The following is a 25,235-nucleotide window of genomic DNA, read 5'->3' on the forward strand; positions in this document are numbered from 1 at the left end:
ATATACAGAAATATAGCAAAACTTGCTTTTGCAGCTCACTGAAATTTTGAGATGCAGCATCGAACAAATTCCAGTAATGGAAACTGAGAGCAGCACAATTTGGGGTGATTAAAGAAAAAGGACTGTATTTCTGGAGTTTTTTAATCTCTCTCAAAATTCAGTGCTGTAGTTCCTGTTTAAAGACAGGATGTGACGGTCCTTCTATTTCTGTAATTGTGGTGGTAGGGGGTGGTGGGCAACTACAGACATGTTGCTTATAGCCATAATATTAACATTTATGGTGACATTCCTCCAGTGTGTGTTATTTTGCCTAGAAGTGCCATATACAGAACCTGAGTTATCTGTCCCCTGTGATACGGGATCCATCACTGTAGTGATGGCGTTGGTGCCTAAGGGCTTTCCCGGGAGAAGGGTGTTAAGTGCAGCGAGCTCTGTGGGTTGCAGTGCTGTTGATGGTGGGTTAATTTTCTTTTTTTTTCTCCTTTTGTGAGGTCTGTTTAAAAGAGGAGTCATGCTTCCCAGCTGAAGTCTAATCTGTTAGAGGCATGATCTCTTATTATATTTGTTTCTTTCGTTGAACTGCCTCAGACTTTGGCTTCGTATTGCGTCTGTGGATGTATGTGGCGGTCTTCCTCTCAGGGTTCAGCAATAATCACATCACCTCTGAACACTTGAAAATTGTATCTTCCTATTCCAAAAAAAATGTAGTGAAAAATTGTTGTTTGCTGTTGTCTACCATTTTTTACTACAATATCTGCCATAAATGAACTCTAAATAAATTTCTGCTGCCTGTTCCTTAAAAAAACAAAGCTAGATGTACACAATGCATATCTTGCGCCAGAGTCAGGAGGATTTCTCTGTGTCCTGCTGATGGACAAAGATGTTTAAATGGCTCAAGGGCAACTAGAGTCTCAAATTCCCTTCTCTGGTTTTCCTAACCGTCTGAGTTGTCTTTTGATGGTGATCAAGCATGTGGGTGTCATTTGGGCTGTCTAGATTGAACCTTATGTCTGAAAGCCTGGTATCTCCACCGGTTTTGATTGCTTAAGCCTGTTACTGTGTGTGAGGATATGAGTCTCACCTTATTTGAAAAGGGTTTTGACTGTTGGTTCATTTGTATTAGGTCCTGCAGCATCTTCCCAGCCATCTTTCCCCATTTTTCTCTGATCGCCCCGTAGGGTTGACCCTTTTGATCTGTGAAAACAGAGATGCCAGCGCAGGCTGCTGCGGCTGGAGCACCGCCCAACAGGAATATTCTGGCTGGAGCGTGTGCCCATCACTAATATCCCAACAAATGTAGGAAATACATTTGTAAGCACTGAGTGGCTGCTAACCTGAAACTCATACTAATGTGTATGTCTTTAATAATTATTATATTATTTTCAAGGCTCTTAACACACAAATGTTTGGTTTGTACTAGTAAGTGTTAGAAGGATGTTTTGAAACAAAACTAAAGAAAGAATTTTTGTTTCAGGCTGAAATTAATGTGGAATATCTTTCTATATTAAGAACATTTTCTAGGCTTTGTTTTTCCTTCTTTGTTGTCAGGGATCATTTTCACTTCTGGGACAGAAAATAAGCAATGACAAGCCAAATCTTTATTTCATTCTGATACTTTAGGGTTGCTATAGGGAATCAAGGCTGTGAAGGTGAGGTAAACCTATTCTTGCAGACATAGTGGAAGGGCAGCAGCTGCACTGTTCACCCAGGATGACCGCTGCTCGAGGAGGTGCAGTGACAGCAGAACTCAAACCAAAGTCAGATGCGCTGGGATGAAAAATGGCCCCTCTTTCCCTGGGTCATGCAGAGAGATTGTGGCAAGCACGTGCCCAGGCATGCAGCCTTTGCTATTGTTATACTCAACTTGCCAAAATTGCAATGGGCAAGCAGCCCGGGAGGTTGTCCTTAGCCAGTGCAAGACTGCAGACTCTGTGGTTTAAGAGACCCTGCAAACAAGATGATTTTTTTAATTTTTTTCCCCTGATTTAGCTAAAGTGAAGTTATTAGCCTAGTGCAGCCAAGAACAGCACGTGTTTGGAGGGTGACTCATTGTATCTGTGATAGGAGGGATGGATAACCTAGAGATAATGTTGACTATATAGAAAGCTTAGCTTTTAGATGGCTGTAAATTGGACAGAATTCATCCCTACTGTTGAGTCTCTAAGAAGAATCTGGCCTACCAGGATAGCCAGGCTGAGACGTGGAGTTCTGATAGAGATGCCAAAAGCCAAGCTTGATGTTGTTGAGTGTGAAGACTTGGCACTAAATTGTCATGTTCCTAGAGAGGCCATAGAAAACAGAGTTATTGCAAGAAAAATAGCGAAGTTAGCTGTTGCAAATTGCTCAGTCTTATTACATTGGTTTTTCCCTGTCAGCTGCTGAGATTCGTATACATTTCTGTTATAATGTCCTGTTTTCAGTTAAACATACAGAGGCACACAAGACCTTGCTGAACTTTTTAGCTCCTGTGGCTGAGCAAGTGGTTTGGCTTATGGTAGAGGATGCAAGGAGGAGCAGTTACCTAGCTTCATAAAGTGGCTCCATAGTGTCCCAACTGAAGTTGGGTGAATGGCAAACGCCAGACAAACTGATCCCCTTTTCCTTCCTGTGCAGTCAAAAATTACTCTTTGTTTTTTCCTCTTATTTCTTTTTTTTTTTCTCTTTTCATGCCCAAACTATCAATATTCAATTCACAGTTGTAGGAGCAGGGGATGTTACTAATCAGTGTGTTCTGTGGTTTCACACTGCTCTGTTTGTAGTGCCAGTGTGTTTTCTTAAAAAAAAAAAAAAAAAAAAAAAAAAAATTAAGCCTATGTCATTACATTGTCTTTGTCTCTGTTGTCCTGTCATCATCGTTTTCCTTCATCTTGAGGGAAAGTTTGAAGTGTGAATTCAGCCTATCATGAAAAGTTCCACCGTAGCCATCCATCAGCCTCATATTGAAAGTCCGGAGAAAATAAACTTCTTTAAACTTGCTGCTTAGGGAATAACATACATGTGGGCAACTGCTCTTGAAGAAGCAGTTGGTATGGAGGTCACTCAGTTGGTAGTGAGAAAGTTTTATCCAGTCACAAAACTTCTCAACCCTTTCTAAATGACAAGAGTTGGGTTTTATCCAGCCTCCTGGTGAAGTTTGCTTCCTGATTTGCCACCTTTGACTGAGGATGTGTTGCATGCAGGTTTCATGCCTTCTCTTCTAGACTTCATTGTCCAGAGCACTGTTTTCCTTAGCTCTTCATAAATCAAAATGCTGTCTTCACTGTAACAGAGGCTTAGCCCATTAATTGCTTTGAAGACTAGGGCCGAGACCTTTAGCTAGCAGGAGAAGACCAAAAGCCAAAGAAGAGACTGGAGTGCTAATACCACCTTAAACCTTGCAGGAGCCAGGCAGTCCCGTTTTTGTGCCATCTGGAGCTTTATTGTTGGTTTTACATCCAAGGTGAGAAACAGTGAACTACAGTAATCCAACATAGAGTTCTCTGACTTTGTTTGTAGAGAGATGTTGAGTTTCTTAGTGAGTTGTTGATGGAGAAAAGATGCGTTTAGTAACTGATGCTCCATGAAAGGCACTGTTTTATGTTATGGATAGGTATTTCCTGCTAGCCCAGTTTCTAGCTAGCTCTTTGTGTCACATTCTGAAAACTGTAATGATACGTAACAGTTTGTATGGGTTAAGTTTGAAAAAACTGCTCTTTTTTGAGCCCCTAGTCGTGTTTCTCATTTTTGCTTGGATTCAAAACAGGACCAAGAATTTTACAGTATGATGAAGCTAGAAGAGTATTTGTATTAATTTTGTAGCTATTGTTATGAATGATTCCAGTAAATTATAAACTAAAAAGGTTATTTTGAGGTGCTCTACGGTTTTGTCTTATTGCTTTGGATGTTTTGAGAATATTATATGTGCAGGTACTTTTGCAGTTATTCTTGTATAGTCAGCCATTTTCCTTGTCATTACATGTTTCTTTAATACGTAAAAAGAGAGAAGTGAGTCACTTAAACTCTGAAAACAGGATCATAACATCACAAGCATTAAACGCAGATCTAATGCAAAACAGTTCAATGTTTTTAAAACTAGATTTTCAAACTGGTCCTTTTATGAATTGATTTAATTCAAGATTCTTTCTTGTCAAGAAGCCTGTGTAAGAGACTTCATTCTAGCCAAGAATAAACAGTCTTCAGGGGCAGGGGGGGGGAAGTACTTATTAGCTCCTTTATGTACAGAGGTATTTTGGAAAGAAGTGCCCTGTGGCTTACGGCATGCTAGTAAGTGCAGGAGGGAAAACACCACCACAGAGTTTGGTAATGTGGGTATATTGAGGCTCTTCACAAAATGAAAAATAGTGTTGTTCCAAGTATTTTAAGACAGAACTACTAAAACTGAGTAAAGTGTTAGCTCTTCGATGGCTCGTGTCGTTCAGATATTTCTAAAACCTGGCTGTTTTCTTGGGAAGCAGAAGAAAAGGAATTGGTAGGTTCACTGTTTATCAGCACAGCTTTCCTTTGCTGTGTAGGAGTATAAAAGACTTCTGAGCACCAGAGCAGCTGAGTGAATTGCCCTGTGGGACTGAACAGCAGACTGCAACTTTATTTTAAGTGCATCTCTGTCTAAAAGGTATACATATCTATGTACTTAATTCCTTTGTATACTGAATAAGCCCTAGGTGGAAGCCTGACATATGAAAGCTCAAAAATATTTGTTTTCTTTCCAAAAACTCACCTTTGGGTATTCACTGCTGAAAGCTGTAGTGACTGGCTTCTGCTTGTAGACCCCAGCCATCGCTCTGCTCCGTAGCAAGACCACGTTACGCAGTGGAAACCAAAGATAGGGAGAATCTCAGTACCTGTCTTTGGGGAAACGCTGTCCTTCCTTGTCTGCAAATAAGCTGCCACCAGCCCTTTCCGAGCATCAGGCAGGGGTTGTTTCCTGCTCAGCTTTTGCAGTTCCTTACCAGCCATTCAGCATCATGTCATCTTCATTCATTACCTCTCCTTACCTCCCCCTGTTAGCAGCCACTTAACTTCAGAGTCAGCACTGATGCCTCTCTGTCATTAACATTCTGTGAAAGAAAGTGATAATTAAGATTATATGCAACTAACTTAATTTTACATTTTGCCCGAAACCCACCTGGGTTCAGTCTCTTTAAGATTCCCCCTTTCCAGAAGCCTGGAGTATGCAGTGGAAAGCTCCCCATCCCTGAGAAGCGGAGGCCTGAAAGCAGGCAGGTCCGCCTGTTCCCGAGTATTTATTGACTGATTTCCTGGAGGATTTCGGGTAGCTCCTGTTTTGTGCGGCCAGTGAAATTTCTTCCCTGTTTCAGGTTTGGGGTACTCATAGGGCAGCAAAGATCTTAGTGTATTGGAAAACTTTGATTTAAGGGCTGTGCTGTATATAAATTCCTGGTTTGGTCAGGTTTATTTCAAATCTGATAACTACGTGCACGTCTACATCTTTTTCTGTATCTTTGGAATCGGCACTGGCCTGACTGGATGGGGAAGTGAATGAGATAAGCGGATAAAAAACTAATTCCAGGAGTGTCATGAAGTATCAAGTGCCAGTGCTGATGCACTGATAAGTGCCAGCGAGATGAAGGAATATATGTGTTGGGCTAGGATAGAATAAGGGCTACCCTAATTTTTATAGAGGATACCAAAAATACGACAGTGGGTTGTTTTTGGTTTTTTTTCCCCTGCTGGTCTCTTTTGCATAGGCATTAAATGAGTTGAAGTGCAATATTTGAGACAAGATATTGGGGGAGCAGTCAATATTAATTAATCTAGTAAAGAAATACACTTTTCCAAAAAACAGTTTTCAAGCACACAAACCCTTCTTCAAGTCACAATGATGTTCAGTGACTTCACTAAAACAGTCCTTGAAGGCACTTTATTTTATGACGCTACTTAGCATACATGAATATTTATTTTTGTGCTTAACACTTGGCACAGCATTGTTGAGAAGTCATTGTTTGCTCTGCCTGCTTAGCTTGCAGTGGCTTCAAACAAATATGCTGCTGGACTGGAACAGAGATTATTTTGTTGTTGTTGTTGTTGTTCTCTCTTGTTCAGGGTGAGTTGACTGGTTGATAAAGTTCAAATGCATCTAAGCAGTGTCTCTTCCATCATATCATTGTCTCTGCAAGTCACTAGGGCTTTAGAAAGAAAAGAAGTTAGGAAAATAGTAATTTTGGGTAGTGACTATATAAGCTCAGAGAAACTGTAATAATAGCTGGGACTGGTCCAGCATTGTTTACTGTAGAAATCCTACCTTTTTTTGTTGTTGTTTCGCAAAGGTCAATTTGCAAATTTCACTCCTAGCCATGACAAACACAGGAGGCATCATTTTTTTGAGACTGGTTTTTTTTGTGTTTTTTTAGGGATGACCAACCGAAAAAAACCACAAGAAGTGTTGGAAATAGTCTAGTGGAGACAAGAACACTGTTGTAGAGAATCTAGAATTCGAGCTTTTCCTGAGAGATAGAGAACTTCTGGCAAGTCTTGAGTGGGAATTATTCTAGATGGTACGAGACTAGTGATTTCAACAGCATAGTTTTGGGTAGACACACTGAGATGGAGAAATATTGTAATGTGTATTCTCTGTCTCTTTTCTTTGAATTGAACATTAATGAGAGACCCTACTTAATTTGATCATGGAATTAAACTCTGTATCTCAGAAGAGTTAATACACAGTTTAGAAAAATTTACTGTTGCATTGCATTTGGCTACTAACTACTGTTTGCTTCAGTAAGCATGGGTTCATAGAGTCATAGAATATCTTGAGTTGGAAGGGACCCATAAGGACTATCAAGTCAAACTCCCTGTTCCTCGCAGGACGACCCAAAACTAAGCCGTATGGCTAAGAGCGTAATCCAGACACTCCTTGAACTCTGACAGGCTTGGTGCTGTGACCACTGCCCTGGGGAACCTGTTCCAGTGACCGACCAGCCTCTCTGTGGAGACCCTTTTCCTAATGTCCAATCTGAACTTCCCTGACACAGCTTCATTCTGTTTCCTCATGTCTATCGCTGGTCACCAGAGGGGAGGTCAGCACCTCTCCCTCTGCTGCCCCCCTTGAAGAAGTTGTAGACTGCGATGAGATCATCCCGCAGTTTTCTCTTCTCCAAGCTGAACAAACCAAGTGACCTCAGCAGCTCCTCGTAAGTCTTGTCCTTGAGGCCTTTCACCATCTTGGTCACCCTCCTCTGGACACACTCTAATAGTTTGATGTCCTTCTTATACTGAGGTGCCCAAAACTGCACATGGTACTCAAGGTGGGGCAGCACCAGTACAATGTAGAGTGGGACAGTCACTTCCTGGGAGGGCTGGGGGGACCTCAAAAGATCATCTGGTCCAACCCTTCATGGGGAAAGGGAGCTTTGATGAGATTATCTAGCACCCTGTCCGATCACATGTTGAAAACCTCCAGTGATGAGTATTCCACCCCGACACTGGGGAGGTTGTTCCAATGAATGACTGTTCTCACTGTGAAATAATTTCTTTCCTGTGTCAAGATGAAACCTCTCCTGATGCAACTCTTTCCTCACATAGCTCCTTGTGAAGAGAGAACCTCTGTCTTCTTTGTAGCCACCTTTGTAAGTGGTGGCTAGAATACTGTGATGAGGTACCCCTGAGCCTTCTCCTTGGAGAAGAGATGCAACTCCTTCAGTCTGTTCTTCATAGGGTACAATCTCCAGCCCATTGATCATCTTTGTGGCCCTCCTTTGGACCACTCCAGTCTGTCCACATCTTTCTTGAATTGTGGGAACCAGAACAGGACACGGTACTCCAGGTGCCACTGGACAAGTGCTGATTAGATTGGGATGGTCATGTATCTATCTCTGCTAGTCATGTCCCTGCAGATGCAGCCTGGGATCCAATTTCCCTTGGTTGTTGCAGTGTCGCACTGCTGACTCACGTTTGGCTTGTTGTCCACCAGCATCCCCGGTTCCTCGCAGGATATTTTCTCTAAAACTCTGGAATGAACATCTAGACCACAGTCACAAAGTGTAAAAGTGAGAATTTAGAGTTAGAATGAAGAAATTTTGCTCATACGTGTAACTTAAAATTTATTTTTACCATTCAGTGTCTTTCATGCTTCGTCATTTCATTCCATTGTGTGTTTCTAAGGTATCTGCTCAACTTGAAGCTAACAGGGCAGGCATTTCCCAGTATTCTGGGTAAAGCTAAATGCATAACATCCATGCCCTGTCGAAGACAGTATGTGTGAATGTCATGTACTGGGGCAGATATCTCACATGAAGATCTATTATTTTTTCAAAGTCTAAAGATACTTCTTCTTGGAGCTTTTTCTTCTGAAACGATGGCATTGCTATTGGATAAACTTCATGTTTTGGAAGTTAATTTTTACCTTCAACAGCTCTGTCAGAGTCCGAGCCCTGCTGCTGCAGGCACAAAATAAACTGACACATGTCTAAATAAATAGATTACATAGCTATTATTCTAAAAATATTATTCGGGAGACTTAATAAAAAAAACTTTTGTCTATTCTTACGATATTTCTTAGTATGAGTTAAATAATTTTCTTAAATAAATTTGTGGCTGAATACTTCAGAAGAGATGGTTAAAAATCATCTTTTCCTTGCTTTTTCTTCTGAATTTTCTGTAAAAAGTTTTTCCTTTGTTTCCAACTTTTAATACACATAGAAAGATTGATTACAGTGCAAGGATGGGGTGGGGAGCTAGTGTGGGCACCCAGAATTGCCTGGGTCCTGTTCCCAGCCCTTGGGCACACTCTTGAGGACTGAATCACTGTGCTTTCTAGAAAATTTGGACATCACTGAGGTAGAGACAGATTGTGAAGCTCAAGTCTTTTAAGGTTCTTCAATCAATTGGAGATCTCAGTTGTACACTGAATATCTGGGGAACCACAATGAACCTGTGAGGTCTCACAGAAAAGTTTTCGACTACTTTTCTTTTTTTTTTTTAAAGTATGTCATTTCCAGTGCTAAATACCTGGAGCCCATGGAAACCTTAAAATGAGTATTAAACCACTCTCCAACCTTCCAGACACTAACAGTTTCACTAGGCATGGAAACAGAGCATGGCATAACAGCTCCTTCAGTCAGTGTTTATTTTTGGTTGGCTTTTTTTGTAGTAATTCAATTTGCTAGAAATGTGACATTATTTCCAACAGTATAATGAAGAAAATTGCATACTTAATCATTATAATGATCATTTCTTTAGTGAGCTTCACTGCCTCCCTACAGTGGAAATACTGAATAGGGGAGAAGACTTGCATGATTTCATGAATGGCTAAATGCCAGGTATGCAAACCTCTGCCTCAGCTGAGGGTGATTTTTAGTAATTTAATGCTGCTACTTTGCTTTGCTTCTTCTGTTTTCCCACTATCACTTGTAGAACTGGGAAAGATCCATCGGACTACTAGTTGGAAGATGATGAGGGAAAAACCACAGCTGAGAATTAATTACGTTTGATTTTTATTTCTCTCTGCAAAATTAAAGCTTATTTTGAAGCTACCGCCTGAGAAATTCTGTTTCAGTGGCAATAGTTTGTGTAGGCAACTGGCAAAGTAATATATGAACAAAGTAGAAACGTGTTTTTAGGTGCTCAGACAATAATGGAGGTTTTTCTTGGCACGTTCTATTCAAGAGAAGATAAGGTAACCATGAACGTACTGCTGCTGAAAAAGTACGGAGCCCCCGCTGTTTGTTCATTAGCCTCCTTGGCAAGGATGTAATCTTCGCTGAAGAGCAGTACAAGCCAGTCCTAAAAAATTTGATTCCAGGAGAGCAGATCCTGTTCCCAAAGACGAGTAAATGTCTCTCTGAATGAAGCTCTCTGTGCAAGTTTTGCTGGGTTTATAATTGGTCACCCCATTATGGGAGGCCTTTGATACGGTTGGTTTGTGGTTTAACAGGAGCCTTCTGCTTGTTCAAAAATATTTTCTGGAGCTGAGACACAGAAAATAGCAGACTAAACTTGTTTTGCAGGCATCTTTCCCGGGAAACCTGCAACTAGTCCTCGTTCTGCGCCCAACAGGATTTTTTCATCGAGCTCTCTCGGACATTGCTTTCAAGTTCAACAAAGATGAGTTTAAAATGAAAGTACCTGTAAGTAATCCTTTCTTTTCTCTTTATTATCGGGGTCTGTTAAAGTACTTAATCTAGCCAGCAAGGACCAAAAACCAAAAAAAACCAAACCAAACTTGAACAAAACCCCCATGCTTAAAGGTAGTTCTTGAATCTTGAGCTAAAGGTTCCTCTTAGAAAATAGTCATATATGGTTTATCAAGATAAAAAAACCTCGATGTGGTCACTTATGTTGTATAATTCATAAGCTTTATTTTAATACGCGCTGTTAAGCGTGATGCTCATGCTCGTTTACTATTATTTAAATTTACATCATCTTCAACTGAAACAACTGTTAAGTTTGTTTATTCTATACCCGAAGGAAATAGTTCCCTCACTTGCTTCTGTATTGAACTGAAATTTCTCTATATGAGGCTGAAGGATGGGGCTTAGAATCCTTAATAAGGGACTTCTCGCCACTGTTTGCGTTTGCTTTTTTTTTTTTTATTGCTGCTGCAGATCATAATGCTGGGCTCAGTATCAGAACTGCAGGGTTACATTGATAAAACACAATTAACAGAAGATCTTGGTGGCACCCTGGATTACTGCCATAACAGATGGCTGTCCCGTCGCACTGTAAGTCTTAAGTTTTTCTTTTAACTTTTCAGCTTAACAAACCCTTCTGTTTTGTACCCTGTCATTTATAAAGCAGGCGCCAAGTGATGCAAGTTCACTTGCTCGGAGTGAGAAGATATTCCCAATGGTACTTAGTCATCTTAGGGGAAAAAAAATATGAGTAATAATTTGGGAGTGGTTTTCTGAACACTCAGAGCGAAGGAGCTACAGCGTATTATTATGTTGAAGTTGATTGGTTTTGCTACGAGAAAGGAAAAGCTCAAGTTGTAGAATAACTCCAGATTATAAAAATATGAGGAAGATATACCTGATACGAGCCTAGGAAAAACATACAATTAAGGAATTAATGGTGACGGTATCTGTTGCTTGCAAAATTATACTTTGACCATTTTTTCAGTCTCATAATTCATCTGCTCGGGTTTGTTTTGCGAGTTATATTTTGTGTGTATGTGTCTGTCTGTACATATGCATGTGATGAGCATGAAACATCATTAATGGTTTTTATTCCAAAAGGCTATAGAAGGTTTTGCCCAAAAGGTTAAGCAAACAGCTCAGATTCTTCAGTCCTTTGGGACTGAGCTGGCTGAAACAGAACTACCAAATGATGTGCAATCAACTAGCTGCCTTCTTGCAACACACACAGAAAAGAAGGACAAAATGAAGGTATGTAATTTTTGTAAAGATGCCATCTTCTAGTTAAACTGTGTTTTAATTTAAAACTAATAATGTTAGTAGACAATCTGGAGGATGTTAATAGACAATAATAATGCAAAACATTTGAATCTTATTGAACTTGTTTTGCTTTGCTTTCATGTTAAAAATCCTTTCTGCATTCAAAAATGACATTTCTTGCATCTAAGTTTACTTATGTACAAATGCATATTGATTTGTATGTGGAAACAGAAATTTCTTTCTAAGTAGTGGTATGTTTAATTTGTAGTTTTGTTTGCAACAAGAAATTTGATTGTATTTGCGTGCATATGAAAATGTATGACCTTCTGAACAATGGACAAATGTTCTTTCAAATTGGCTTAAATGAAAACTATTTGAGAATTTCAGAACCATGCATCTGAAACTGTTGAGATATTTGTAGCCTAAGGAGACACTAGAAGTCAATCTGTCATGAAAATTCAACTCAGTTACACTGCGTTCTTGAGATGATGAACGTAGAAAAAGCTGACATCTAGCATTTACTGTCTGTATTTGTTGTCAAATACTGCTTTTAATCGAACCATGCTTGTTCTATTGCTATTAAAACAAAATCCTTTTTCCAGTTTGGTGCCTTATGAAGTCTGCTTAAAAAAAACCCAAAACCGACACAACTACACACAACTACAGTGTGTGGGGGGTTTTGTTTTGTTTTGTTTTGTAGGAGGATATCAGATTAGCCGTAGAACAGGGAGATGATATCCTTGGAAGTATTACAAAACCAGTTACTGAGAACCCTGAATACAAACTGAATCAAGATCAGCTAGACAATCAAACAACGGTAGAAAGGTGAGAGGAGTGAAATACTGAACATGCTGCTTTTCTGGGGTTTTTTTGACCCCTCCCTGGCTCTTTTACTTAATTCCATATGCATGCTTAGCAAATAAGCAAATGTTGCAATGTGAACATATAAAAGGTACCTTCAGAAACAGCTCCTCTGTTGTCAGATCTTTACTGAGCAAAGTAATCTCTGGATGGTCATTACTGGGTCACCTGGATGTAAGGAAATAGGGGATGCTGTTTGAGTTCCAGTACCACCAAGTAATGCTGTTTGGGTTTTTTTTGTTGTTCTTTTTTGTTTTTTTTTTTGCCCCCACCCCCTCTTGTCAGATTTGGACTATGTAGTTGAGCAGCTTTTCCTTATTTGAAGTATCGATGCTTTGCAATCCAAGCAAATTTTGCTGCTGTAGGGAAAGCAGGAGGGAAAGACAGAAGTGATATATCCCCTTTTTTTTTTCAGTAGACTTGTCCACTTCTGTTAAGTCCTTTTGATTTGAAGTGGGAGGTTTCTCTTTTTCTTTAAACCTGCCTGAAGGAGCATCTAACGTTTCTGATACCTTATCAATGTCGTTAGTAGCCTTTGAAGGGCTACTAGGGAGTACACCACTCTTGAAGTATGCACAAACTTCCTATATGCTTCCTTTGAGCATATAATAGATGTTTTCCTTCGCTCCCCACCCCCCTTATATTACTGCCAATTTTGAAGACATTATATCACCATAGCACAGATGTAAATTTGCACAAAGCTATGAAAGCATAGCTCATTTCCCCCAGGCAGTATTCTGCATTCTTTTTTTGTCTGTCATTCCATGTTTCTATTACACTCAGGCTGACTTTTCTTGCCAAATAACTGTCCGTTCCAATCCACAAAGCTTGGCAGAAGTCGCTTTTTTTTGGTCGCTGTTGCTATCAGCTATCCGAAGGACAATCAGGGTGGAGGTTGCTGATTTATCCAAAATGTTCCCACTCGATACAGTATCTGATGGAAGTTGGAAAAAACTCAATGTATGTGTCCCTGCCTTTTTTCTAATCGGTTTTAACTTGTAAATTCAGGGTTCATTTCTGTGCTATTAAAGAGAAAAATTAGTTAAAATTCTGATGTATGGCCTTCCCTGGATGGGTCGCCTAGGTACAGCAGAGCACGCTGTAAAGATAAATCCATAGGATACCGTACCGTCAAATGTAATATTGGAAGATAAGTCAAAAAGTAAAAGTCTTAAGGCATTGGCCAAAATTATAATCGAAGAAGGTTCTTTTCATCGCAGTACTGCTGTACGCTTGCCTGTGATATTTAAGTAGTAACTCTGCTCAGAAGAGGAGGAGCAATGACCTTCAGGTTTATTATGAGCCTTGCTCCGAGGAATGAAACGTAGGGGCAGCTGGCTGGCTGGTCACAGCAGTACAAATTTTTGCCTTCATTTTTCCTTATAGCCTAAGGCTTGGGTTCCTCTGGGTCCTAGCCCACACACATTTTCATGTTTTATTTGTTTGCTAGCCCCATGTCCCCAGGCCAGAGCTGAGAAGCAGTATGTGCAGCAGCTAGCTTCAAATCAGCACTTGCCAAATTTTCAGAACTTAATGTTTGTGTTGGGTTTCAGTTTTACATCAATGTTATTCTAGGAAACAATTCCGTGCAATGCTCAAAAAAGTTTCCTATATCCAGTTTATTTTTTCTGGAAAAATATTGCTTTGGGGAGGCTTTTTGTTTACTGTGGAAGATTGTATTGTCCCTTGAAGATTGCACCCATCGTTCTTACAGTATTTCTTTTGCGTTTTTTTCTTAAGGCTTCTGTCTCAATTACATGAAACAGAGACTGCCTTTGATGAGTTTTGGATTAAGCATCAGCAAAAACTCGAGCAGTGTCTGCACCTTCGGAATTTTGAACAGAATTTTAGAGAGGTGAGAACTTCTTGCTGGCAGTCAATATTTGGTAATATAGAAATGACTCGGAAGAAAGTACTTCTCCCTCTTGTTTTCGCAGGTCTTGTGTGTTCTTGAAAGCTTTCTCCAACCTTTTTCTTGTACATGTCCTTACTTGACATCCTGCTATCTTTACTACCTTGAATACTTGCCTATAGAGACATAATAACCTCTCTTCTGCAGTGTTATGATTTTTTTTTTTTCCACGGGCCCAGCAGTGTATAAGCTTTCAAAAACTCCTTTGAAACCTGTTCTCCACCACAGAAGCCTAATATGCTGGCTGCAAACCTTTCATCTTGCCAGTAGGCCCTTTTATGGAACCAAGACTTACCTAAACCTTCTGGCTGAAATTTTATAAAACCGTCTCCAACGCTGTGGGTGGGAAGTTGCAACCATGCTGTTAGAAACTGGGTGGAGGCTGAACTGAAATTTTTACAGCCAGTTTCTGATCTCATGTTAGTTTAACTCATATGCTTGATGGCACCTACAGTCACTTTACGCTGGTGTAGCTGATCTCAGAGCACGGCCCCTGTGTCTCCATGGGAGCAATGCTCAGAAACCCTCTTACAAGTGTCTGTCTGTCTCTCTCTCTGTGTGTCTGTGTCTCAACCGGTTGTTAGGGTGAGGGCCTCTCCCTCATGTTTTGCTTTTTATGTTAAAGTTTATGTTGTATTATTGTCATCTGGTAAAAGCAAGACCATAAATGTTTCCTGAGCATGAGTTTTCCTGCCCTCTTTTTTTTTTTTTTTTTTTTTTTTTTTTCCCAGTACCAGGAAACATGATTACTTCACTGACTTTTCTTTGTATTTGTTTTCATTTTGAATTGTGGGTAAAGGTAGGCTGACAAAAAAATGATTTGTCTCTGTGCCCCAGTAACCCCATAATGTGAGTCACCTGACTGGAAATAGTGTCTACCAGCTATTTAACTGATGGGTATCCAGAGATGTGGAAAATCATCTTCATTGATACATAGTTATGTCTCATTTCAGGTCAAAGCAGCTTTGGATATTGTGTCCGAGAGACTGTCTGCTTTCTCAGATGTAGGAAACAGCTGTTCACACGTGGAGCACATTTTGAAAGATCTTGCCAACTTTGAAGAAAAATCATATGTAAGAACTCTGCAAGTCCTCTTAATTTCTAGTATGACAATGCGTATGTAGAGGGGAACAGTATTTGGTTATTGAGTATATCTTATGAACAGAGCTTAAGCTGACAACAGGACAGAATTAATGTCTTAAGTAACGTGGAGATGGAATTTGAAATAAAGTCTTCAACCATTGGAGTGTCCCAGTTCTCCAGCATCCCTCAATAAAGAGCAGAGTGACCAGTCACTAACTTGCTGTGATCAGTTCATGGAAGAATTGTGTGTAGTGTGTACATAGCCAAGTTCTGCACTTAGTGATCAAGGGGCCACTTCCATTCCTGTTAAAGCCACTTATTTCATTAAATCTCAGAAATGAGAAGGCTGTGTATTGAATGTACGGTACGTTAAAAGATGACTAACAGAAACATACACTGTGAAAAAAGTAGAAAGGAAACCTTATGATCTGTGCTTCACAATAAAATATAGCTCTATAAGTAAGGTCATTGCTCTTGAGACTGAGGTGGGTTCAGAGTTGGGTTCAGGTTGCTGCTGTGCTCTGAATTGCATACATGCGCACACAAACCTGCTGCTGAGTAACTAAGGCATAGAAGGACTAATAGTGGTTCCCTCACAGAGCTCATATGATTAAACTCAATGTTTCTGAAGTACTCTGGATACAATAAAGAAGGAGGCATTAGAAGTTCTTGGGCATCTGGGAAGACACTTTGATTTATTAAGCAAGGCAACTGTTAGCTAAAGATGTATTCTATATCGACATGTGTATTTAACTTCGTAAAACAAATGGTATAATTTTTAATATTTTTCATTGTTGTTGACCCAAGGAAAGATGTACCTAAATCAATTCTTGCTTTCTTAGGAAACTATAGCAAAAGCCAGAATGTTAGCCTCAGAGGGTGATGCTTTTATTCAAAGCAATCATTATGCCATGGACTCCATTATTCCAAAATGCAGTGAACTTCATCATCTCTGTGATGCCTTCGCTACTGAGACAGAACGGAGGAGGAATCTTCTTAACAAATCTCTAGAACTTCATGACTTACTAGAAAAGGTAAATTTTGTATGAAACAGTTCTGTTTCCCATCTTGTTTGCTAAAACTTCAGTCAACCAATTGTCATAATGGCAGGTAAAAACATCTGGGTATGCTGGAAGTTTTCTCCTTAAATAGCTGAATACATTACAAGTAGAGGTATGAAATGGTTTAGACCTCTTAGTGTTTGATGCTGACATGAGTGCATTCTCAGCCTGTGCTTTTCTTTGTTTTTAGTCTATGAAGTGGTGCGATGAAGGAATTTATCTGCTGGCTTCGCAGCCGGTAGATAAGTGTCAGTCTCAGGATGGTGCAGAATCAGCATTACAGGAGATTGAGAAATTCCTGGACACTGGTGCGGGCAACAAAATCAAGGAGTTGAATAAAATTTACAGAGAGTATGCACCCATCCTCAACGAGGACCTAAAGGTACCACAAGACGTTTATGTGTATCCGTGCATCCATTTGTTAATTGTAGAATTGCTCTCTTGCATGCCATTGATAAAGCTAAATAATCAGTACTAGGACTTATACCTGGGAAATGGAAAGCCAACGCATTGCCCTACCTGAGGATCTAGTCCTGTCATATCTTTGGATAAGCATTGAGGGCTTCAGAGCCTTTTAATAACTACTTTAATTTCTCAGATAGTAGGATTGCTTTAAAAAAAAATTCTCCCAAGTATGTGAAATTTTCTTTTAATGTAGTAAAAACGTACCTGTCCTTGATATTTGTGTTACTTCTGCTTTGTAACTGCCTTTTTTTTTTTTTCTTAGAACTTGAGAATATGTCCCTTTTCCTCTTGGTTGATCTCTTCATGTAACAGAATCATTAGACGCTGTCAAGAAAACTTTTCGCTATTTTTTTTTTTTTTTAATGGAAACCTGAACCCCATTGGTTTTTCTACAGCAAGCACACAAAATATTTTATAAAGTGATGTTCCAATTTTTAAGTGCATTAAATGTAAATTATGCCTTGTTAGGAGTGAAGATCAGGGTAATATTTCTATACGTGGTATAAAAGCAATCACAATTTCAAATCAGTGTGCTGTAAATGGCAGTGTAGCTTGTTGATAGGTCTTTGACAGGGATTTGTTTTTTTTTATTTCTGTGGCAACGGTAGGAGCATGTGCAAAAGGTTTTCCAGAAGCAAGAAAGTATGGAAGAAATGTTTCAAAAGAGACAAGTAAGTCTTAAGAAACTGGCAGCTAAGCAGACACGTCCTGTTCAACCAGTTGCACCAAGACCTGAAGCCTTTGTAAAATCTCCGTGTACCTCACCAGGTGAGTAACTGTAGTAGCCTTTAACTAATTTTTTGCGCTATGCTGAGAAACTTAAAGAAACTTGCAGCTGTAATTTGTGGTTGCGCAAACATCTGTGTCAGATCTGCTCAAGTTCTAACTGCTGTTTGATTCTGGTTTACGTGCTTAGGTCTTCAAAGAGAATACGTATCCAACTCAGAAAGCAGTGCGCTTCGGAGGGTAAACTACAGAAGAGGAAAGGTAATTTTTTTTTCCTTGTGCTTTTCATGCACATACTGCTAAAGAAAGTCATAATACAATGGAATAGTCAGGAACTTCAATAAGATTGAGGTAATTCCGCTGAAAAAATGATGGTATTGCCCCTATCGAAGTAACTCTGGTGAAGCAGTCATGTGGTTTAAAATAGAGGCTGCTTTGTCGCTGGGCTGAGTATGAGGGAAGGTAAAGTAAATAGTTGCCTATATTAGGAAAAATGTTAGGGGCAGCAAAACATAAAATCTATGAACAGGAAACATTTATTATTTGCCAGTAGTAATTGGCTACTCTTAGAACTGGCGAAAGTGGAGAGGTAGTTGTCGTTGGCTCCAAGACAGCTTCACCTGACCTAATGGGTTGCCATTCCCAAGTGGGGATGGTCTTCCTGCCCCGCCTCCGGCAAGGAAAGCAACCTGACGGCAGCAACAGAAACAAGTAGTTTCCCACTGGGTTAGAGAATTGAATCGACTCGGCGAAGGTTCAGCAAAAAACAATGCAAGGAGGAAGGCAGGACCACATGACCAGTAGGGACAACAGTTGGAGAAAAGGGTTGGTTCCAGGTGGGATTGAAAGCAGAACCTCTCCTTTTTTTCTCAGCAAGCCGTAATAAGATCAGCCATTACAGTAGAAGTTGCAAGAGTGAACTTCTGTGTCAAGTTAGGAAGTTAGCAGAAAGTTAGCACAGCACTTCATTTTTAGCTTGGAAAACAGATTAAGGCCAGTGTTGCCTCCAAGGTTGTGCTCATGTTCTGATGTTGTCTTCCTGGAGAGGGGCCTCGAACCACGTCTTTTCTAAGCTGGCCTTTTATGGAGAACTCCCTGTGTCTAAATGTTTTTGTGTGCTTCAAGACCTTCAGGTTGACTTGGAGTTTTTTTGCAGCATTCTTGCAGATTGCCTTCAGTTTTAATGGAGTAGTCTTTCCTGTGAAAACACATGCAAGTAGAGCTGAGTGCAAAGCTCTGCATTTTAAAGTGTTTTTCCCCCATCTGTGATGCTGTGATAATTTTTTGTTGTTGTTGCGTTTGTTTCCTTCTTTAGAGTGAAATGACTGAACTCCATCAAAGCAGAGGAGGATCTGCAATGGACGATGAAGAAAACCTAGCTGTGTTACGGCAGTAAGTATATTTTGATAAACAAAAGTGCTCTTTCTCTGATTTAGTTCCAGCAAGGCTGAGTTTGGCTAAAGCTTTGATAAGACAAGCATGCTTCTCTGAGTTAAGCCTCAGTGCTTTTTGAAATGAATTGGCTGTGCTCTGTACACAGAGGAAGATATTTCAGTCTGTCTGCAGCATTATTTATAGTTTATATAGTACCAGCCTCTGGCTTTGTTGCAGTGAGGTGATGCTATGGCAAGATAACTACATATTTTAATTTCAGAGATGACATAGTTTTGAGCAATAAGCCTCCTGTACATCTATCAGAGATTTTGGTCTTCATGTTTCAGAAGACTTTGTCTTTTTATTTGACTCTCTTTAGTCCCTGTTTTGATAACTGGTACAAAAAATCACTTTCTTATATGAAAACTAAAAAGCATCACTTATATTCAAAAAAATAAGTTAACTACCACCTGCAATGTGTATAGCAGAGCTTGCATTTCTGCCCATAAACTGGATACTTCTACTCTTTTTTCACTGTTAGAACCACATGTTAAATCGTATGAAATCACAAGGGGAGGGGGTTGGGGGGAAGCATGCTTGCTTGACTGTTAGGGAAACTAAACTTAAAGCGGCGTTGTGATTTTTAAGGTGTGCCCTAAACGCCTCTAATTTAAAATGACCGATGTAACTTTAAGTCTGTATTTGATAATCCTATGCAGCTTTAACTCCAGCACCTGTAGTACTTGTGAACACAGCAGAACCAGATCTTGTATGTACAATGCTTCAATTCAGTTACTACAGCACTTAAAATGCTAGTTCTGATTTTTTTCCTGTTTTTTAAAAAGTTTTAAAAATATGTGCTTCGCAATGAGGATTTATAAACTGTTGACAGAAATTTCTGTGAAACATCACATTTTCCATTACCTGGAAACTGCTCCTTTGTTGCCTGAACTGAAGTAGAAACATAAAGTTGATGTTGCCTCGTGACTTTGCATGAATGAATAGGCCTGCCTTAATTGTCATTCTTTGTCTACAGGCATGTAATTAATGAACTTATTGAGACTGAACGAGCGTATGTGGAAGAACTTCTCTGCGTTCTTGAGGTAGAGATTCAATTTCACTGAAGCTCTTAGTGAATCTACTTACCTCTTCCATTTCACGTGCGCTCTTATGCTTTCCTTATCACTGTAATGCCTCTGCTTGTCCTGCCAAGCAGTGTGACCATTGCATCTCTTCTCTCTCATCGTATTTTCAGAGGCAGGAATGTGCAATACTTTTCTAGAAATATTCACGGAAATAGGATTTTGTGTTAGAAACCACAAGTGGGCAGAAAATAAGACATGCCGAACTATTTAGGTGGAACACAGTGAGATTTGTAATGACCGTTAATTCCTGCAAAAGTTCTTTCTGGAGTTGTCAGTCAGCTCCAGGAAGGTCGTGTGTCACACGGGAATGTGAATCTGCACCGAGAGAATGTTGTATCGGAGGAGAAGATTTGTTTCTTGCATCCCTCTTTGCATATCTTTAAGTAATCTTCCAAATGTCTTGAGTACAACTGTGGCAACAGAGTGCCTTGTTAATAGTAGTATCTTCATTTGAAATTGTAAAGGAAACAAAGGTGTTCCCTTTGTTCCACAGCTGTGGAGGCAAAATTGCAGTACTGCTAAGTTGCTTGTATCCTGTGTTGTTCCTCCAGTTTGTTAAGTCTTCAGACATGGACGTGTCATTTTGTTGTGGTCAGTTTTGACTGTAGGAGATGATGATGTTGCAGATAACTGAGGCTGAATTATTTTAATCAGGATGAATTGGAATTGAGCCAAGTGGGTACTCTTGGTGTCCATGCCAGTGTTAAGCTCCTAAATATGAGCTGTCTGAAGTTACGGACTGGGAGTGATAATTTCTGAGGACATACCTTCAAGTAAGAATAATGCATGAGGGTTTTGAACTCTGGTCTTGCTTTTGCCTCGTTTGTGCTTAGCTTCCTGTAGCATTTATGTCCTGGGTCCAGCCTAAGAGCTAGGAAGTGTTAATGACAGTTGGATGGTCGCTTTTGATGTGTGGTAATAAAGCAAGGTAGGTCTGGAGTGGACCTTAAGGACCTTTATTCTCTGCTTTTGTATGCAGTGCTATCTGTGCAGTTCTGGTTATAAAATCAAGACTCAAATAGTTGGAGAATTTTGGTCCTTACTGCTGCTACTGGAGAGTTGTTGCAGAATCCTCCTTTTTCTCTGGTATTACTCTTGTTTTGCAGGGAGTATAGTGTAACCTTTGTCTTGCCTAGGCCAAGATGTCTTGGTTTTCTGCCAATGTGATAGACTGTCCAGTACTCTGATTGTGCCAGGCACACTTCTCTGTGCCTCCTTGCAGTTTGGGATTCATCTCTTGAACTTGGATGATTGGGATTGCCAACAATAATTCTGGTTCAGATCCTTGCTGACCTGTGGTTCAGTGGCAGTCTTCCAGCTTTTGAGTAATTCTAGTTATTAATTCATACTTCTGACTATTCTCCCAATTCCTTTGTTTCTACTATTCTATTAATCTTCCCATTTTTCCTGTAAAATAACCTGATACTCCTTTTTATGGACAGTGTCTCCTTCTATGATGTCATAGAATCATAGAATCATTTAGGTTGGAAAAGACCCTTGGGATCATCGAGTCCAACCATCATCTCCACTCTACAAAGTTCTCCCTTACACCATATCCCTTAACACCACATCTAAACGACTCTTAAACACATTCAGGGATGGTGACTCCACCACCTCCCTGGGCAGCCTATTCCAGTGTCTAACCACTCTTTCTGTGAAGAATTTTTTCCTAATGTCCAGCCTAAACCTACCCTGCTGCAGCTTGAAGCCATTCCCTCTTGTTCCATCACTAATTACCTGTGAGAAGAGACCAGCACCAACCTCTCCACAGTGTCCTTTCAAGTAGTTGTAGGGAGCGATGAGGTCTCCCCTCAGCCTCCTCTTCCTCAAACTAAACAGTCCCAGCTCCTTCCATCGCTCCCCATACGATTTATTCTGTAGGCCCTTCACCAGCTTCGTTGCCCTCCTCTGCACTTGCTCCAGCACCTCGATTTCTCTCTCCTATTGAGGTGCCCAGAACTGGACACAATACTCAAGGCATGGCCTCACCAGTGCTGAGTACAGGGGGACAATCACCTCCCTACTTCTGCTGGTTACACTATTTCTAATACAAGCCAGGATGGCATTGGCTTTCTTGGCCACCTGGGCACACTGCTGGCTCATGTTCAGCCGCTTGTCAATTAGAACCCCCAGGTCCTTTTCTGCCAGGCAGCTCTCCAGCCACACTGCCCCAAGCCTGTAGCGATGCATGGGGTTGTTGTGGCCCAAGTGCAGGACCCGGCACTTGGCCTTGGTGAAGCACATTCCATTAGCATTGGCCCATCGGTCCAATCTACCCAAGTCTCTCTGTAGAGCCTCCCTATCCTCATGTAGATCAACACTCCCGCTTAGCTTCGTGTCATCTGCAAACTTGCTGATGATACACTCTATGTCTTTATCAAGGTCATCAATAAAGATGTTAAACAGAAATGGTCCCAACACGGAGCCCTGAGGGACACCACTTGTGACCGGCCGCCAGCTGGATTTAACTCCATTGACCACCACTCTTTGGGACCGCCCACCCAGCCAGTGCTTGATCCAGCAGATCGTATGCTCATCCAGGCCATGAGCCGCCAGTTTTTCCATGAGAATTCTATGGGGGACAGTGTCAAATGCTTTTCGAAAGTCTAGGTAGACAATGTCCACAGCCTTTCCCTTATCCAATAATCTGGTCACCTTGTCATAGAAGGAGATCAGGTTCGTCAGGCAGGACCTGCCTTTCATAAACCCATGCTGGTGAGGCCTGATCCCCTGCTTGTCCGTTATATGACTTGTAATGGCACTCAAGATGATCTGCTCCATGACCTTCCCTGCTACCGAGGTCAGACTGACAGGCCTATAGTTTCCTGGATCCTCCTTTCTGCCTTTTTTGTAGATGGGCGCTACATTTGCTACCCTCCAGTCCATTGGGACCTCCCCAGTTAGCCATGACTTCAGGTAGATAATGGAAAGTGGCTTGGCGAGCACGTCTGCCAACTCTTTCAGCACTCTTGGATGTAACCCATCCGGTCCCATAGACTTGTGCGCATCCAAACGGTGTAGTAGGTCACTGATCACTTCCTTTTTAATTGTGATGACCTCGTCCAGCTTCCCCTCCCTGTCTCCTAGCTCATGAGGCTGGGTGCCCAGGGAACAGCTAGTTCCACTGCTAAAGACTGAGGCAAAGTAGGCGTTGAGCACCTCAGCCTTTTCCTCATCCTTTGTGACTATGTTTCCCTCTGCATCCAGTAAGGGAGGGAGATTTTCCCTAATCCTCCTTTTGTTGTTAATGAATTTAGAGAAACATTTTTTGTTATCCTTAACAGCTGTAGCTAGGTTGAGCTCTAGCTGTGCTTTGGCTCTCCTGATTTTCTCCCTGCATAGCTTCGCTATATCCTTATAGTCTTCATGAGAGACCTGCCCCCTCTTCCAAAGGTCATAGACTCTCCTTTTGTTCCTGAGGTCCAGCCAAAGGTCCCTATTTAGCCAGTCCAGTCTCCTTCCCCGCCTACTTGTTTTTCGGCACCCGGGGACAGCCTCCTCCTGTGCCTTTAAGACTTCTCTCTTGAAGTATGTCCACCTTCCTGGGCTCCTATATCCTTCAGGGCAGCCTGATTTTGTCCAGCAGTCTTCTGAACAAGTCAAAATTTGCCCTTCGGAAGTCTAAGGTCATAAGCCATATCTAATTGGCATGTGTTTTCTCTCTGCCAAGGATTCCAGTAGAAAAAAACAAGGTAGTTCCCAAGATTGATTATTGAGAAACTGCTATAGCTGCCTTTATCCAAGCTTGATAGTTTTCATTTCGTTAATAACCATGGTCATCCCGCTTTAGTCTGTGAAATCCAGTAATTTTTACTGGGGAAAAGTAATGGTCTATTCTATTCTTGGGTATTGTATTCCACTCCTTTTCTGTTTACTTTGATGCTTTTTGAACAGATTTCAAATGGAAGAGTAAGCAAAGCCTTATATATTCTTAGAGTAAGATTAAATGATCCCTGTGGCTGCATGGAGTAGCTTTCCCTCTCCTTTCTTAATACACAAGTACTGCATAGGTAGTAAAACATGAAGAGGTTTTGTATTAAATTTTTAAAATAAGTACTACATCAGCCTGAAGTGAAAAAGAATTTGTCAAAAGCCTTTTGCCGATGTATGGATTTCATGTTTTTGTTTTTTTTCAGAATTCCAAAGTACTGAGCTCTCAGATTTGTTTGCATCTCAGCTGGGCTAGGTACCCTTTCTTTATGCCAAGATTGGCTTTGCTGCTATGTTCAACATCATCTTTACTTCAAGTGGAATTTAATCTTTCTCTTCATGCATCTGTTCACTGCATCTAAACTGCATGGTAGATGCAGTTCTTATTTCCCTGTTGAATTTTTTTAACTCCATTTTATATAAATTATTTTTATCTTTTTTAAGGCTGCAGCATTCCCCACGCCCCTGCTTCCAGACTCTGTATTTTCCTGTTTGGGGGGAGAGATATGGGAGAGGGACCGCTGGTTAGCTAGCTATGAGCTCCAGCATCTTTGCCTATACTATTGGGGGTTTTTGTGGTGTTTGAGGAAAAAATACCCAGGTTTGTTGAAAGGAATATTTCCAATTTAAAAAAATAATCTAATCACTGTCCTATCCAAATGCTTGAATTCTTCAGGCTAGCTGACTTTAGCAGCTAATTCTCCTACTTTTTGTAGTTTGGACATCACTTGGAAATTGAAAATCTAAGTTGTAGGTACACTTTTGCTTATCTTTTCATTTAATTTGTAAATTTGTTATAATTCAGTGCAGCTTATCATAATCAATGTCACTAATGCACTGACCGCCTTGTCCATGATAATTGTGTTTAAAAAAAACAAAACAAAACAAAAAAAAACCAACAAAACAAAAAAACACACAAAAAACAACACCAAGAGGAAGAAATCTAACCTAAATGTAAAGCGGGTCACATCATCTTTCTTCACTGTTGATACACTCGGGAATCTACTTACAGTAAGAAATCCACTTACAACACAGATACTAGAGCATTCTTGCTGTTTTTCTGGTTGATTGATTGGAGTCGTTTTGTTGGCGGGTTTTTTGAGGGGGGAAAAGCGTTGTCTGTTGGTTTTTCTAGTGTTCTGAGAGGTCACAGGTTAGTGACCTCAGGACCAGAGGATGACAGTCCTGGGCTACAGCCACCTGTGTGCTCTCTTTCCCTTGTCTGTGCGGGATAAACATACAAGAGAATGTGGCCTTATATGACAAATGGAAGATGTCAGAATCTAAAGTTATGACTTTTGGTACCAAAGCTAATGAAAATGTCTTT

General features: G+C 40.5%; 1 protein-coding gene across 13 annotated transcripts in view; it reads left to right on the forward strand.

Annotated features, from left to right (window-relative positions):
• MCF2L (MCF.2 cell line derived transforming sequence like) overlaps positions 1 to 25,235 on the forward strand; it is a 179,070-nt gene that overhangs the window by 126,673 nt on the left and 27,162 nt on the right. For all 13 annotated transcript variants that reach the window (XR_010071529.1, XR_010071530.1, XM_063337969.1 and 10 more), the window contains 12 exons: positions 9,966 to 10,085; positions 10,563 to 10,679; positions 11,193 to 11,342; positions 12,052 to 12,176; positions 13,953 to 14,067; positions 15,078 to 15,197; positions 16,050 to 16,241; positions 16,459 to 16,650; positions 17,342 to 17,501; positions 17,650 to 17,720; positions 18,775 to 18,851; positions 19,870 to 19,936. Coding sequence is in view for 11 of the 13 variants with exons in the window: in XM_063337969.1 (XP_063194039.1) it covers positions 9,966 to 10,085; positions 10,563 to 10,679; positions 11,193 to 11,342; positions 12,052 to 12,176; positions 13,953 to 14,067; positions 15,078 to 15,197; positions 16,050 to 16,241; positions 16,459 to 16,650; positions 17,342 to 17,501; positions 17,650 to 17,720; positions 18,775 to 18,851; positions 19,870 to 19,936 (1,506 nt within the window). In the remaining 2 variants the exon portion in view is untranslated. The remainder of the gene's footprint in view (positions 1 to 9,965; positions 10,086 to 10,562; positions 10,680 to 11,192; positions 11,343 to 12,051; positions 12,177 to 13,952; positions 14,068 to 15,077; positions 15,198 to 16,049; positions 16,242 to 16,458; positions 16,651 to 17,341; positions 17,502 to 17,649; positions 17,721 to 18,774; positions 18,852 to 19,869; positions 19,937 to 25,235) is intronic.

Source organism: Chroicocephalus ridibundus, chromosome 1 (genome assembly GCF_963924245.1).
Source record: "Chroicocephalus ridibundus chromosome 1, bChrRid1.1, whole genome shotgun sequence".
In the NCBI taxonomy this organism is placed as follows: domain Eukaryota; kingdom Metazoa; phylum Chordata; class Aves; order Charadriiformes; family Laridae; genus Chroicocephalus; species Chroicocephalus ridibundus.